This window comes from Berghia stephanieae, chromosome 8 (assembly GCF_034508935.2).
Source record: "Berghia stephanieae isolate SIO BIC M18660-M18661 chromosome 8, UCSD_Bste_1.3, whole genome shotgun sequence".
Classification (NCBI taxonomy): Eukaryota; Metazoa; Mollusca; class Gastropoda; order Nudibranchia; family Aeolidiidae; genus Berghia; species Berghia stephanieae.
In genome coordinates, this window is record NC_088367.1 from 13076742 (window position 1) to 13094796 (window position 18055).

The 18055-nt window shown below is 35.1% G+C and overlaps 1 protein-coding gene across 7 annotated transcripts in view; it reads right to left on the bottom strand.

Moving 5' to 3' along the window:
• The window catches only part of LOC144978187 (tetraspanin-18B-like), a 30468-nt gene that overhangs the window by 12215 nt on the left and 198 nt on the right, over nucleotides 1–18055 (bottom strand). Inside the window, exons 1-2 of one of the 7 annotated variants that reach the window (XM_078923921.1) lie at nucleotides 15984–16758; nucleotides 371–468 (exon numbers count right to left, since the gene is read on the bottom strand). In XM_078923921.1, coding sequence (XP_078780047.1) covers nucleotides 371–430 — 60 coding nt within the window. In that variant the 5' untranslated portion in view covers nucleotides 431–468; nucleotides 15984–16758. Of the gene's footprint in view, nucleotides 1–370; nucleotides 512–1693; nucleotides 1853–3082; nucleotides 3237–7541; nucleotides 8174–8264; nucleotides 8493–15983; nucleotides 16759–18055 lie in introns of those variants that run through there. The other 6 variants (XM_078923920.1, XM_078923922.1, XM_078923923.1 and 3 more) reach the window with 6 other exon arrangements.

Sequence of the window (18055 nt, forward strand, 5' to 3'; positions counted from 1 at the left end):
GTAATATATTTGCTGTCATTGATTATTTTTTTTTTTTTTTTTGCTGAAGAAAGGTTTTGAGCCTGAAATGTTCTGTGTTTGGTATTTTGTTATTTTTTGATGCTGTTATATTCATTTTTGTTTTTAAGTCCACAGTTTCTAGCAGATTAGTATCACCTACGTATTAAAATAGTAACAAAGATCATTGCTGAAACAACAGGGAACCCCGTTATTATGTCATTTATTCTCTTTGATAAAGGATTGAAAGTGTTGCCTTCCAAACAGCAAGCAATGGTGACGACGATGAGGGATGATGATGATAATAATGGCAATGACAATGATGAAGATGATGATAACATCAATTAGAATAGTCTTTTAAAATAAGACTTACCCAAAAGACGAAGTTGAAAATGATGAGCAAAAGCCTAGCAAACCCTGTACAGCAACCCATTGTGACTGTTGTCTGAGATTATCTTAAAGCAAAACTATCTGAAAATACAGAAGAATATTGAAGAAAACTTTAAACAAAAGTCTATATTAAATAATAATAATAATAATAATAATAATAATAATAATAATAATAATAATAATAATAATAATAATAATAATAATAATAATAATAATAATAATAATAATAATAATAACGCACTTTATTCATCCAAAAAGGATATTTTTTTTTACAGACGTATAAAATGCCCGCGATGATACATTCATAAACATAATATAAATAAAAGTGGTATTGCACACGTTCTTGGAATAAAATCTACTTTCAAGTTATCAAACCAGCCATCTCTTTTATCATAAGCACTGATCAATAATAATAAGTCAGAAAAGTGATTGGAGCAAGCATTTATGTTGATAATAACAAGAAATGAGGTGAGTAGGAAAGTGCCAGAAGACAACAGAGAATAAAAACTTCGCATCGGCGATGGGGGCTCGAACCCGCGACCTTACTGGTATGACAACTCCGCCTGACTCTACCGTATGAGCTATCCACGACCAAAGTTTTTATTCTCTGTTGTCTTCTGGCACTCTCCTACTCACTTCATTTCTTGTTATTAATAATAATAATAATAAACAGTAAAAGTTGTGCTCTAAGTCTTTACACTTTTTATTTTTGTACACTCAACACAAGACTCGTTTCTGATTTAGTAAATGATCCAATTGGGCCTTCCATAAGAAAAAAAAAAATTGAGCTTTTATATAGCGCAATATCCACAAACATGCTCAAAGCATTTTACAAAGGGTCCCTGACCAACAGCGACAGGTAACATAAAGAACGAGACACGCCGCTGTTAGGCGATAATACAATTTTTTTTCCGACAGAGTCAACGTTGTCAATGGCCAGGTGCTCATTTTACACCCAAGTATGGTGAGAGAATGTGAGTAAAGAGCCTTTTCCACGGGCTCAACTATGCGCTGAGCGAGGCTCAAACCAAGGGCCTTCCGATCCATTCGAAAGTGAGCGTCATACCACAAGACCACATAGTCGCAAAAAAAAAAAAAAAAAACAATTTGTTTTGTCCCTCCAGTACATTTTGGCAAGAGAGCATAAAGAGCCTTTTCAAATAAAAATCAAGCACTCGTGGATGTAAATTAATTTAATTATTTCTATTTTCTACAATTCTGGTTCGGAAAATCTGAATTTGGCAAATTTCGACCACACAAAAAAAAAAGGTCAATTTTTATGATATTTTCTGAGTTGGAGACAGACCTGCTCAGCCCTTCTCGCTTACTGGTGATAAAATTAACTGATACAGCCAATATCCTTAGGGTATTCTGACAACTAAAAAACACCACACTCTGAACGTTTCTCAATGAATTGTAGCTGGATTACTGAAGATCTGTCTAAGAAAATATTGAAATAGAAAACATGTGCCAAGCCTGTTAAAAAGCTAGGTTGGGGTTTTTTTTATACTGACAGTAATAATTACACACTTTCAATGTGTGTTGTTTGTTTTGTTCAGGGGGAGGGGGGGGGGGGGGCTGGGGTGGATTGAGGGGTTTGTGTGTGTGTGTGTGTAATATTGATAGAAAAAGACTTGAAGTTGAAGCAGGAAAAAAAATGAGTTGAATATTTAACTCCAGTTCGTTTTAAGAGGACAAGGTGCAAAAAGGTTTTTTTTTTTTTTGGGGGGGGGGGGGGGGGGGGACTTATCCTTGCAATACAATGCAAACAGATGATGAATATAGCATAATATATGATGAATGATACTAATTTTGATGATGGTAGTTATTAAATTAAACAAAGCCCCCCCCCCCCCCCCTCTCTCTCTCTCTCTCTGACACACACACACAATATACCCATATACTGACATATAGACAGCACGCCTACCCATTTACAACCCTATACTGTTTAGCTACCTAAATATCAAATATTATTCATCCATCCTCCTATTGTTAAGCTTGACACGAATAATTTGACATACATAGATAAATGTTAATTTTGAACCTTCTTCTACAGTCAAAAAACATCTCGCAAAGAAACAACTTACCATCCACGTCAACCCGTCCCCCAACACACACACACACAGAAAAAAAAAGAAAAGAAAAGAAAAGAATGGAGACAGCATCCACTGATGCATATGGCAACGGTCCACAGCACACACACACACATACCCACACAAACATACAACCAACCCACCAACCCACCAACCCACCCATCCACTCAGACACACACACACACACTCTCTCTCTCTCTCTCTCTCTCTCTCTCTCTCTCTCTCTCTCTCTCTCTCTCTCTCTCTCTCTCTCTCTCTCTCTCTCTCTCTCTCTCTCTCTCTCTTCTCCCCTTTATTCTTATGGTACTAATCAAGGATCTCTTACACACCTGAGTACTGATTGTGGAAAGCAAAGATTTTGTTGGCTTTTTATTTTTCAATGTTACACACACAACACAAGCCAACCATGAACTCATGTACCTATTGTACTAGAGACCAAAAAAAAATTACCTGAAAGAAAGCATTATTCAGCTGTCATCTTTAGAAAAAAAGAAATGTGTTAACGCCCAGTCTCAAGGCATGATATAACGCTATGGCTTAGAAGGCGTTTAGGGTTAAAGTTAACTTGTGAAATCAATGGAACTGTAATTTACTAAATTTACATTTAAATAAATCTTTTATCCCTTCTGCTGTCTTACTGGAGCATATAAAAACAAGTTCAGCTACCCTTGCCTAAATGTTACCCATCGCTTCAAACCGGCATCATATCCTCGAATTCTAATGTTGAAAAGCTTATTCATACAGGGTTGGCAATTCGTGCAATACAGAGTATTATGACACAGGAATCAGATTTCATCCGGGTGTTGATTGACGGTTAGATTTGACACACATTGGATAGAGAGACATTGACATGGCATATCATTCACATCCGCTTCCAGTTACATACACATGATAGGATCAATACAAGTTTTATTTAGTTTTTATACACAAGCAACCACTCCCCTTATCGTAATCAATCCAACAATCTTAATTTCCTATTTAATAGGCCAAACTAAATTAATGCGAGAAAGTGACAGGTAACAGTAAAATAGAAACGATTTTTGTCTGTTTTTATCATTAGTATTGTAAAAATAACAACAAAACAAAACAAAAAACACAAGAGAGATGGGAGGGAGATGGGGAAAAACTATAGAATGCTATCCAGTAGATATTTGACCAATCAAAATACAGGATTAGAGACACTCCCCCAAGCTTAGTCGGACAAATATAGCTGTAAGCTGAAAAAATTGTTAATTTTGTATTCGTTCCCCTCCCCCTACACTCCCTTATATTGTAATTAATAACAAAGACAAACCGATTTGTCAGTATAATGCAGTGTAAGCACCACTGTTACTTTTGACTATTTACATAATAACTTTGAGCAAATAAGTATCAAAGAGATAAACGAATTTGAATACTATTATAAACCTTTATTGTTCCAATATTATTATTTACACAACTCAATCCAAATTAGGACCGTCATCATTTTATTCAAGATCTTTCACACAGACCCAGGCACATCCACACATTAGCAGTTAAATCTTTAGCACACATGTCAAAGAGCACGCGAAAAAAAATCAAACCAAAGAAAAAAGAAAAAGAAAGACGTATTGGTATCTGCATGACATCAGGGTAAAGGAGAAGAAGCTATGACGTATTTCATCTATTTAACATTGTGCGATCTAGTACATAATCTGTTTGTAAATAAAGTAGTTATGTTTCAAGTCTGGCAACAAGCCAAGGTGGGGTTTGTTTGTCTTCTTCATTTCTATATTAAGATCTATTTTGATCGCTATTAATTTTTGAAATTGGCTTTTCCAATATTCACTCCATGACGTACTGTTTGTGACCATCCCTAGTCAATATCCTGATAACTGTTTGTAATTGTAGAGATACATTTTACCTGGTGATGACAGCGTTCACAAAGAACATCTGTCACAATATTGATTATGAGGAAAAAAACCTGACCAGATTAATAAAGATAAAATCACAGGCTGTTGCTTCACGCAAAGTTGGTCATGAAACACAGTTACAATAAAAATGTTTAAAATGAAAAAATAAGAGATTAAAATTATTTCAAGCTATGGTTTTTTGGTTTTTGAAAGGGGGGGGGGGGGGGGGTTTACCTGGAAGTTTGTTTTCGTGATACACCAAAAGATTGCTTGTTTTAACTCTCTCCTTACCAGCCATTTTCAGGATTTTCCCCAAAACTTCACACCACACCCAACTAACACAAAAATAGATTTTTTATCACTCAAACACAATAGCAAAAAATATCTTGTGATAAATGTCTTTAGCAAGACATGCTCTATAACACACTGTTCATTGTATTTAAATTTTACAAGAGCAATTTGAATAAGACAAATGTTGGTTGTATCGTAACGAATGTGATGATTTTCCTATTGTTGGTAAGGAGAGGGTTAATAAAAAAACTATGGAGATAGGATTATAAACTTTTATCAAAATATATCTAATAAATGCATCCCAAAAGCTCAGTAGTAAAGTAGTAGAGCACTTGTCCTACAAGCAAAAGGACCAATGTCAGTCTTGGATGAAATGGGAGGTTTCCATACCCCCATCCCCATCCCTCTTCTGTCCATCTAACAATAACACTGACTAGTGGATAGCTGTGTAGATTAGTTCTGATCCAGGCCATTTAAACTAATTAAATCAAGATAAATTTAAGCTCCACTGGCCATCTGGCTCGAGGATATATGTATGTATGTATGGATGTATATGAGAGCTAACGCTTGAAACAATATTGTAGAAGTTGATCATAATTATACTTGAAATGTTTTATATATATATATATATATATATATATATATATATATATATTATATATATATATATATATATATATATATATATATATTGGATAGATAAAAAATCATAAACAAGTCAAAATAAAATCATCCTAGTTGGTTAATATCTTAACTGGTTAACCATTTGCACAAGCATATTCAGACCTGAGTTTTACATTTTATAAGAAACTGCTATTCAGAGAATGTCAGGCCAGTACTTTGTTTCGTCTAGTAACAAAGCCAAGTAGCATTGAATTGAACTCAGTGATTAAAACCATTTACTGACCTACTCAACTTAAGTGGCTTTGGGCATTGACAGTGACAGATATTGGTAATGTCTGATTGCTTGTACAGAAGGCGTGCCTAACAGGCTGCATGTACTGTATCATATAAAAAAGTGGTTTAATAAGGTCCACTTTAAAAATCAAAGTTGAAGTGTTAAGCGCAATGAGCAAAACCTAGGAAGAGCACTAAATAAAGGAACAGTGCAAACTATTTGCATAACGCAGAAATCTTTCCAATTAAGAGATGTTCCAATCAAGTGATTTCATGAGTGGCCTCAATGATTGGAACAACCTATCATGTCGACATATATGTCTATAGTAGTAGTAGTAGCTGTATTGTTATTCAAAACATCCTCTGATTTATTACATTTTGTTACAACACTTAGTATTTCGTGTGAAGAACTGCCTTCTTCTACAAAAAATTCGTAAAACTACAAATTTTGGTTCCATCTGCTGAGCAAAATAAGCCTAATCAAATTCAATAAAACTATGTCAAAAATGTAAAATGGCTAAAAAAAAAATCGCCGAGTATAAGGACTTAAAAACGTTATCCAATTTTGCTGGAGGGTAAATTGGTCACTTTCAAAGGTAGATTTATATTATCTCCCAAAACAATAACTATACATTTGACTGTTTCCCTCCCAGCTAGGGTATCCAACCACGGCCAGGACAAAACCAAATAATCTCATTCCAAGTCAAAGAAAAAAAGCAATTGGAAAACAGATATAGGGGGATAGAAGACACAGTATGTAATGTACCTCCCTGCCCACTCCACTATGGGAGGTCAGGAACCCCACCCAGTGTCCCTAATTTAGGGAATCAATGGCCTGACAATCGAGCCATATTTTATAATATATTCCCCTGTATCCTGTATCAATAAAAATGGGTGTAAATAAGATATGCCCCCACTCACTTTTTCAAATTGTCTTTATTCATCCCCAAAGGGAAAATTGTCTTCTGAGGGAATACTGGAGATTAAACCAAGGCATCAGCTGCAATGCAGCACCACAAAGTGAGCTAGGGCAAGATGATTTGCTCAAGGCTTCACATCGCAATAAGTGGTTGAACTCTGTACCTTTTGGGTCCAAGCAAAGATCATACTACTGAGCAAGGCTGCCCCTATTTCTATGGAGCGGTTGCCATAAAAAGAAAAGAGCAGACCACAAACAGGATTTATCAATTTTTTTTCTTTTTCTTCTTCCCTTTAATGTCAATCTTCACTCTTGAAGACTGCAATAAAATGTGCCTGCTTTGAATTTTTAAAAAATTAAATAAAATAAAAAACCTCTCATAAAATTGTGAACTACTTAGAACTTGAAGTAAATGACAGGCTTTATGAAAGAATAGAAAGTAATTGAGGATGAAACTTCTTTAGAGCTGTTGCTCCAATCATTTATTGTTCCCTGCCAAAAAGATAATTTTAAGTTGTTTGGGGGCAAGAGGTTGGGATATGGCAGTTCTAGTTAACTGTTGTTGTTTTTTTTTAATTGGAAAAAGCGGTTCGTTGCCAACGTTACAAATTCAAAATGTACACTATAAGAATAAGGATAAGGAAAAGAATAATATATAAGTGGTAAAAAGGAAACAACAACATGGCTGTACTGTAAAGGACAACTCACTTTAAAAATCGTTGTGGACTTTTCAATGGCCAGGCATCTCCCACTCGTTTTCTCAAAATTTTTAACTTTCTAAAAGCTTATGAAGCCGTTTCTAAAGGTACAAAATACAATACAAGGTCTATAACTATAACTACATCTATATATACAATACAAGGTCTATAACTATAACTACATCTATCTATCAACTCTAGAACTAGGGAATAATACAAAGTCTAAGACCCGAGAGTTTAAAAAATGAGTAGATAATAATAATAACAACAACAACAACAACAACAACAACAGCAACAATAATAATAATAATAATAATAATAATAATAATAATAATAATAATAATAATAATAATAATAATAATAATAATAATAATAAATCTCTTACCATCATAATTTTCCAATACAAATGCTAGACGTCTAGATAAATAATACCTTTGTATTTGTAGGCTCTCTAAATTTAAAGTGTCAATGCAAAGAAATTAATATCGGTGCCGACATCCGACATCATTTATTGATTATTTTTCATATTGATTCTATCGATTTTATGGAATGTCAAGCCTCCACTCCAAGCTCATCTTGGTAACACACATCACATTATATTATATGACCTTACTGACTGTTGGGACATATTTTTTTTCATTTTCAACAGATATTTTCATTGCACACATTTCATTTGCTCACACTCTCACTCACTGCTGTCAATCACTATCTCACTATCCTCCTCCTATCCAGTTTCTTCTGAGGTGCAAAACAAAGTTACAAAGGGTGTAAAGAAATGAAACAGTATTGCTTCCAACCAGAAATGAAAACGTCACCACACCTTTTACTTTTGTCTTTTGCCTGTCTAATTACTCGTAAGGCTAAGGTGTTGGGCTACTGGCTGTGAGGTGCCTAACTCGTTATCACCACTGGTTGTCCTACTGTTCAATAATAATACGATTCGCTGCATCTTCTTAGCGTTCTCGATTCCATTGATCCAAACTACCCTTGGTCTATACGTCTATACTATATAGAAATGAGCAATCTCTGTATATGTGCATCCAGTTAAAGATGCAATGAGTAAAAAAAAAAAAAACACGAGGATTCAATAACTGATAACTATATTTACCTGTTAAGTGATCGACGAAAGAAGATCAGGAAATTCGGCAAACCACCAATTAATCCGGAAGCATCAAGTTGGTCTACAACAAAACATTTTTGACCTGACATGAGCGCCACCTGCTACAATGTTGCTTTTGATTGGAGAATATTTATATTTTCAGCCTTTCCATTGGCTGGTGTCTAGAAACTACTTTGTATCTAATTTTAGAATAATCAGGAGGTATCCTACCGATCGCTGACGTAGTAGATAAAATATTTAGCAACAAGATATGAAGTGAATAGAAAAGTGCCAGAAGACAATAGAGAATAAAAATTTTTTAAAAATTTTTTAAAAATTTATTCGCGGCGGTGGTGGGGTTTGAACCTGCGACCTTATTGGTACGACAACTCCGCCTGGCAGGTGAGAGCGTGGCTCTACCGTGTGAGCTATCCACGAACACAAAATATTCGTTTCAAACTCAAAGTCATTACTAGATCCCTCTCTCACCCACTTCTTGAGACCACCGATTCATTCGTACACCACCATCGCGAATAATTTTGACCAGCAGTTAAGCTTAATAGCCAACATTCTCAACACAAACATATAACATAGAAACGATTGAGACATCGAGTATGCTCCGGTGTATGGGGTGAATTTTTAATTCAGAAAAGTGAGTGGAGCAGGCACTTATGTTGGTAACAACAAGATATGAAGTGAATAGAAAAGTGCCAGAAGACAATAGAGAATAAAAATTTGTTCGCGGCGGTGGTGGGGTTTGAACCTGCGACCTTATTGGTACGACAACTCCGCCTGGCAGGTGAGAGCGTGGCTCTACCGTGTGAGCTATCCACGAACACAAAATATTCGCTTCAAACTCAAAGTCATTACCAGATCCCTCTCTCACCCACTTCTTGAGACCACCGATTCATTCGTACACCACCATCGCGAATAATTTTGACCAGCAGTTAAGCTTAATAGCCAACATTCTCAACACAAACATATAACATAGAAACGATTGAGACATCGAGTATGCTCCGGTGTATGGGGTGAATTTCCAATTCAGAAAAGTGAGTGGAGCAGGCACCTATGTTGGTAACAACAAGACATGAAGTGAATAGAAAAGTGCCAGAAGACAATAGAGAATAAAATATTTGCGCTTGCGACACAGGCAAGTTGATTTTCTTTACAAACAAGCATTTCTCTTGCCGATAGAGCTTCATTTTCAAAAGAAATAGACTACATAATATAATAAGTAATTACTTCTCCTGGTGTGATGATGTCAGGAGCTGATTTTTTTTAACGAATGTTTAATTTAGGAACCGAGTGTTCGACGACACACACTTGTATTTGTATTATGTCATAAAGTAACCACGCCCATAAAAGTTTCATTCATCCATTCATGCATGAAGCAATGAGGGTGTAAACAGGATTACTTGTACACATTGGCAAATTATTGGCACCCGAGTGTGCCTTGGCACTCCTTTAAAGTTAAAGGATTTTAATATACTTTCCAACGCCCTTTAAAATAACTACACGTACTTGTTTCTTTTGCGAAGAGAACAGTTTTTTTTTTTTTTTTTTGTTTTTTTTTTTTTTTTTATTTTTTTGTTTTTTTTTATTTTTTTTTTTTTTGGGGGGGGGGGGGGGGGTTGTCTTTTTGCGGTGGGAGGGGTATTGTTTTCATTTTAATTTTAACCTTAAGTACTGGGTGGGGATCCTGACCTCCCATAGTGGGCAGGGAGGTACATGCTGTGTCTTCTGTCTCCCCATACCCGTTTCCTGTCGTTGTCTTGGTGAAAGATTACTTAGTTTTGTCCTGACCCTGGCCGGAGTCCTTGGCTTGGAGGGAAACAGTCGAATGTATAGTTATAGTTTTGGGAGATGATATTTTTTTCCTTGTAAATAATCTCTCTGTTATGCATTGTATTACGTTTCGTTTACATATTATATTATATTATTTGTAAACATTTGAGTGTATTCCTCTTAGTTGGGACCTGTGCTTGTGTCTGGATGAGACTTTTAGGCAGGTGATCTCAGACTAAGTACTTTGACGGTGTGCTCTTGGAATCTACATCTGTACATCTGTTCCCTATTTGAACCAATTCCCCTTTGTCTTACCTTTTCTTGGGTGCTTTAACCCTATTTTCATACTAAAATAGAAAGTCCTATTTCCTGATTTGGGGTCCATTTGGCCCCCATGACTTGCAAAGAGAAAAATACTAGAAAGTCCTATTTTCTTATTTGGGGGGCCATTTGACCCCCATGATTTTACTATGGAAAATTCAGTTAAAATATTATTTTCTCATTAAATGTATGGGGTTAAATCATTTTGTTGTTTTTGATTTTACATCATTACGTCTATTTATTTAGTGACATAATCGTGTCAATATTATGATCCACAACTTACTGGTAGTTGGCATCTACAATAATTGACTTAGGCAATTTTGTTTCCTGTTTGCTGTCCAATATGATGGGCGTCAGTTTCAGTTACCTACTTTTTCATCAACTCTATTCAATAAACATCCAATTAAGTATCAATTCTTTACTTTTTTTTCATTAGAAATGTTACGAATGAAGGTGATTCTTATGCTTATCCTATGTAATAAAAATGAATTGATGGTATCATTAATGTTATGATTGTAGTACTAGCTAGAATGAATCGCCAAATATGAAATTATGAAACAATAATGGATATATGAACCAGATAATATTCAATTTAATGTTTCTTCCAATACTTGCCTTACTTTCGTGTCTTGCTTATCTTTTCTTATTGTGTGTACCCTATCTTAACACAACCTATATATTGGTATAGGGCAAAATAGGATAAAATCCCTTGAATGCCCTTAATATTAATTGATTGAAAGATTACAATAATGATACACGCGGTAAAGATAGTATAACAACTTAATTGCACTCATGTATGTGTGATGTACAAATATATACCTTTAACCTTGACATGCAAAACACACACACACACACACACACACACACACACACATAATAATAATAATAATAATGCTGAAAACTTATATAGCGCTATAACTCCGAGACACCAGACTCTAAGCGCTTAAATTACAAATTACTTTGGCTGAAACATACTCATTCACACACACAAGCACACACACACACACACACACACACATACACACACAACACAACACACAACACAAACCAAACCTATCTTGCTTCTCATACCATCTACTAAAATCGAAACAAATATGTTTTAAGCGAACGTTTAAAAATAGACAAAGATTCTTTTTCACGAATGCTCTGCGGTAAGGCGTTCCAAATAGAGGGTCCGAAATGAGAAAAGGATCTCATTCCAGCATTTTTCCGAATTCGAGGGACAACTAGTTTTGTGGAATCACTGGCCGAACGTAAGGGGCGGGGTTTTGAATATCTTTCAATTAGTTCTGAAAGGTAGGAAGGGGCAGTACCTTCAAGACAACGATACACTAAAACACAAGCTTTGAATTTAATTCTTTTCTCAACAGGCAGCCAATGCAGGTCATGAAGTAGAGGTCCGGCAGAGTCGCACCTACGCTTCATAAATACTAGTCTGGCAGCGCTGTTTTGGACAATCTGAAGACGTTTCAGATTGTATTGCGAAACGCCAAACAACAGAGCATTACAATAATCCAATTTCGATAGTACGAGGGACACAACCAGGTGCTTGGTCACATCCTCAGATATGAACCGTCTAATGGAAGCAATCTTTTTTAGTTGGAAAAAGAGAGATCTAACCAAATTATTAACCTGATGCTCCATCGACAGTCCAGAGTCTAAGAATGTGCCAAGGTTTTTCACTTTGTCAACAATTTGAATAGAGGCATCCCCCAACTTCAAATCTGTTTCACTTTTCCACTTCCTGTTCCCCACATACAGCATCTCCGTCTTATCATCATTCAGTTTCAGTCTGTTCTCATTCATCCATTTCTTAACACTTTGGATACAATTTTTACTATTGGCTGATACTTCTTGTAAATTTCTCATATTGGAAACGCAGTACAATTGCGTATCATCAGCGTATTGATGGTAAGACAGACCAAAACTTCTGATGATTTTAGACAGAGGGCCAACGTACAAAACAAAAAGAACGGGTCCAAGTACTGAACCCTGGGGAACCCCACAATCAAGAAAGATTTCCTCCGATCTATATTCATCCACCGTAATAATCTGTTTACGATTAAACAAATATGACCTAAACCAACCAAGCGCTGCACCAGACACGCCATAAGTAATTTCAAGACGTTTGAGAAGAAGATTGTGATCAATAGTATCAAAAGCAGACGATAGGTCAAGCAAATTCAGCAAAGAACATGAACCATTGTCTATAACAGAGAGGAGATCATTAACAACCCTAACAAGTGCGGTTTCCGTCGAATGATGTTGCCTATAAGCAGACTGAAATTTTTCTTCAAGACAATTATTTTTAAGATGAGACAGTAATTGTTTCAAAACAAGCTTTTCTAAGATCTTAGAGAGAAAAGGAAGATTAGAGACAGGGCGATAGTTTTTTAAGTTCTCTTTATCGAGATCAGGTTTTTTCAAAAGGGGTTTGACATGAGCAACTTTGTAAATGTCTGGTACAGCACCTGACTGCAACGAATTATTAACAATACATGTAAATGGTGTTAAAATTACATCTATGCATTTTTTTTTTAATGGCAGTATTTAAGGGGTCTAAATCACAACTTTTAGTTGGAGACGACATAATGCAATCACGTAAGTCAGCTTCAGTAATCTTTGAAAAATGTGTTAACGAATCACCATGAAACTTGTCAAATGTTGTAGGGATCGATTCAGACGAGAGTTCCTTCCTGATGGTATCCGTTTTTTCTTTAAAATATTGACCAAAGCGAGTTGGTAGATATGCACGATCGATTAAAGATGGGAGAGCTGGTTGCGTCTGTTGTCCCAGCAGTTCCTTGGTCAAGGCAAAGAATTGTCTCGAACGTCCCACGTTTTTGAGGCTTTCTTCATAGAATTTCTTTTTGGCCCTGAAATTGACGGCTTTTGCATCATTTCTAGCCGCGATGTATCGCTTCTTATCGACAGCATCCTGGACTTGAGCCATTTTCTTTCTGCCCTCCTCCTGGCTAATCCATTCAATTTTATTTCGGTATTATACCAGGGTGCTTGACGTCTCACTTTTACTGCTCTAGTTGTTAAGGGAGCATGCTTGTCCACCGTACCAACAATTGACTCGTGGAGACCATTCGCATCATGTTTATTTTTAACGTTATGGTCAAGGTCTTGTTTAAAAATGTTCATGTTTATATTCTTCAAATTACGAGATGTTATCATCTTTTTTACTTCGTGCTTCATTGGAAATAAAACGCAAAACACAATTAAATGATGGTCAGAGATTAATTTATCAATATTTGAGACAGGTGAAGAGAGAGAATGTTCAATGTCTGTAATGACATGATCTATTGTGTGGCCATGGTTGTTTGTAGGACCGCTTACAAGTTGAATATAGTTGTTTGTGTCAATAATCTCCCGAAATACTTTCGATTCATTTTTGTTTCCGAAATAATCAATGTTAAAATCACCCATAAAAATATTATGCTTTTTGTTAATGGATTGCATAGACATAAATTCTCCGAACTCAGATAAAAAATCAATTGTTGATATTTTGTTTTGTTGGCTTGGTGGTGGGCGGTAGACACAGTGAAACGACTTTTTAAAATTATTTTCATGAATGGCAAATCCAGCGTATTCAAAACTTCTAAAATTATCATGGTGAAATGATATCTTGTCAAAGAGTGACAAGTTGTAAATAATTGCAATACCACCTCCTTTCCTCCCAATGCGTGGAAATGATTTAATACAAAAGCCTTCGGGTGTAATTGCTTTCATAATTGGATCATCATATGAATGATTAAGCCATGTTTCCAAGATGACAAAAATATTAATTTTATGATCTTCAATAATGTCGATTATGTCTTGAGTTTTATTACGACACGATCTAACATTTAGTAATCCAATTTTTAAACTGGTATGATCACTACGTGCAGGTTGTTGTTGTTGTTGTTGTTGTTGTTGTTGTTGTTGTTGTTGCTCAAGACGGTGCTGTTGCTGCGAGTTGTTGTCATGGTGGTCGTTAATTTCATACTGACTGTCACGGACAGTGTTGACATTTGACAAGGAACGGTGAGGATTACTCATTGAAGTGATTAGATTGGATGGGGGACGAGTGTTGATAAATTGAAGCGAGGATCGAGGTCGTAGGGGCGTGGGGTTGGCCGATGACCAATGACGGTGGTTATAGGGCGTTGTTTTCGTCTACCCCCTCTGAGTCTGTTCACAAAATTAGTATTATAAATAGATCGATGTACACGGTAGTTGTTAAAAGTTGTAAAATATAGCACAGTGAATAAAGTTTCCAATATGGCTGTAAACAAATAGCAGTTTAAAACTATGTTCGACTTTGGAAAATCCATACTTAAATTTTAAAATTTACATACATACATCCATACATATAGAAGATGACCATAATAAGATAACAATGCATGATATTTACATACAAGATTGAAAGGCATGTCAACAGCAGTACAAACAAGCATCATTAGTCATATATAAATCCTTCCCACATATTTGTTTGTAACTTCTTATATGAAAAGTGATTTATTTTCTCGTACTGTTTTTCAATCTCTAGGTGAACTAAATTAATATTTCGAATGTCTACATTATGTCTCAGTCATATTGTAATGAATTTGCTAACTAAATAGTTTGTATGTTTGTTTTTTTAAAATCAGCCATCCGTTGTGTGGTCTAAATTATACTGCATTGGACCTAATAAAAACTATTATTATTATCATTATTATTATTATTATTATTATTATTATTATTATTATATTATTATTATTATTATTATTATTATTATTATTATTATTATTATCATTATCATTATTATTATTATTATTATTATTATTATTATTATTATTATTATTATTATTATTATTATTATTATTATCATTGTTATTATTATTATTATTATTATTATTATTATTATTATTATTATTATTATTATTTTTTTTTTTTATTATTATTATTATTATTATTATTATTATTATTATTATTATTATTATTATTATTATTATTATTATTATTATTATTATTATTATTATTATTGAAAATTGTGAAATGAAATGAAAGAAAGAGCTTCCTCTGTTGAAATCTTTAGTATTTTTCTCTAGGCTAGGGCTATTGGTCAGTACTGACCAATAAGTACCAGCGCCTGTTGGTCAGTACTAAATAAGAAGTGCCATCGGCATTGATCAGTACTGACGAATTCAAGGCCTGTTCGTAAGGGCTGACAAAGACCTTTTCGAACTTATTGGTCACTACTGGATTATTTCATTAGTAATAAAATTATATTAAAAACCCCAAGCCAGCTTATCCCATGACTGTTAGTAACACTTAGACAAATTTGATTTAAGTTTAACGCGTGGGGCAACGGATTGACTCTCGTTGTTTAATGCCGCCATAAGATTATTATTATTTTATGTTGTCCATTGTATTTATGTATTCGTTTGGTTTTTTGGTTTTGTTTTTGTTTTTTGTTTTTGTTTTTTTGTTTGTTTTTTTGTTTGTTTTTTAGTTTTTCGTTGTTTTTTTATTTGTTTTTTTTTTGTTTGCTCATTCAGCCCACGCCAGCTTATTGCTGGTTTCAGTTCTAAATACGCTTCAACAGTCGTAACGTCACTTCCCTCATTATGACGCATAGTAACTTATACTTACTTAGAGATACTTAGAGATGATTTCCAGCACAGGTTCTCAAAGATCCTCTTCGCTGGACTCAGGTGTCATCTTTGTTTCTTCCGGTTGCCGATTACCGTGAAGACAGAATGTGATGCTAGCCTTGTAATCATAGTAGATTTCTTGGTTTTTCCAATAGCTATCCAGTCTGTTGTTGAATGTGTTAATTGAATCAGCACTGACAACTTTCTCTGGTAGACTGTTCCACACTTGAACCACTCTAACACCGAAACTATGCTTGCGCACATCCAGTCTGGCCCTTTGTGTGAAAAGTTTCTTAGAATTGCCCCTTGTTTCTGTCCTCAGGGAGTAACTGGCTCTAAACTATCGGAACAATGGCAGACAGCCTTATGAAATATTTCTCCTCCGAGCTAAAAGCGTATCCAGAGTAAAAAAAGGAAAAAACAATATAAATCTGATCATGTTTTTACTTTTACACAAGACATATGAAAAGTTCTAGCCAGCATGAAGAATAAAAAGTACGGATTTTTTTTGTTTAGAACCATTATGGCCGCCGTTGCTGGGCGACGTGACATCAGGCTATGGAATCCAATTCATAATCAAAACTGTGACGACCCAAGAAAGAGCAGAGCAGATTTATTATTTTATGACATTATTGTAAATTATTCTAACACTGGTATTGGCATGTCTCGACAATTTCCCAGAATCGTCTATTTGGAATGAATTACTGTAAAAGAATCCGTGAGGAGTGAAGATTTTGAATCTATACATAAGAGTTAGGGAACACAATGACAATAGTTCAAGCGTAAGAAAAACATCCGGTTTGAAAGTCATGAAAATGTGTTACTTATTTCCTCATATCGGGCTGATTGAACATGTTCAAAATCGATTTTATGCACAAAATCTATAAAACTTATGTTGAGTTTTTGTGTTTTATTAAAGAGAATGATTAAAATTGGTTAAACTGACAAAATCTATAATTTCACAACCTAATGACCAATCGTTTTACTGTTAAATCCATTTTGCTATTTGGATAATTCAGATATAATACCGTTTGGAAGTTATAGGTGACATATGTTGTGAAAAGAGTTCCCAGAATATCGATGGTTGCGGTTTGGATACGATAATATCTTGTATAGATAGTATGCGCTTGGCTAAGAAGCTCATAACATTGCCATCCGGAAGTATAACGGACCAACACACAAAACTGTGTGTAACCATGAACGTTTATAGTCTGGTTAATACAGTTTAGTGAGAAGTACTCATAAACGCGGATGGCAAAAAACATCAACAAAGACCTGAGTGACGTCATCTTCGAACTATCTATAGATAGTATGCAGATGACGTCACTCAGGCCTTTGTTATTGTTTTTGCCATCCGCGTTTGTGAGTTGTTCTCACTAAACTGTATTAATCAGACTATAAAAGTTCATGGTAACACAGAGTTTGTGTGTAGGTTCGTTATACTTCCGGATGGCAATGTTGTGAACTCCTTGGCCAAGCGCATTCTATCTATAGTTTATAGTCTGGTTAATACAGTTCAGTGAGCATTACTCATAAACGCGGATGGCAAAAAACAATAACACCTGAGTGACGTTATCTTCGAACTATCTATAGTTTGGAGGGCAGAACGGCTTAGACATGAATCGTTTGGTAATGTTATGAATTGGGTTCCGCGAATATAGATTGTTATGGTTTGGAGACGACATAATAATGATAATAATATCACGCACAGTTTGGAGAGCATGGCGACCTACACATCGCTCGAACTTCCTGGTTTATACACGTCTTCATTTATCCTTGACCAGTACCACAGATTTTCGACAAATGGGAGCGACAGACAAGCTTTTAGTTTACTATATTTTGGGCAATTGAAGTTAGGATTGAATTTATTGACTTTGTCTTGGAAACAAGATTGTTGTAACTAAGACCAGAGATTTTGAATTTTGATCTGGACAAATTAGAATCAAAGCATTGGTAAGATGAGATAAACTGTTTGTTATGAGTTACAGTTCTTGAATCAAGTTCTAAAAGCCATACGGGTCAATAAGCCGGGGTTGATCCTAGATTCTATGACGTGAGATGAACTAGTAA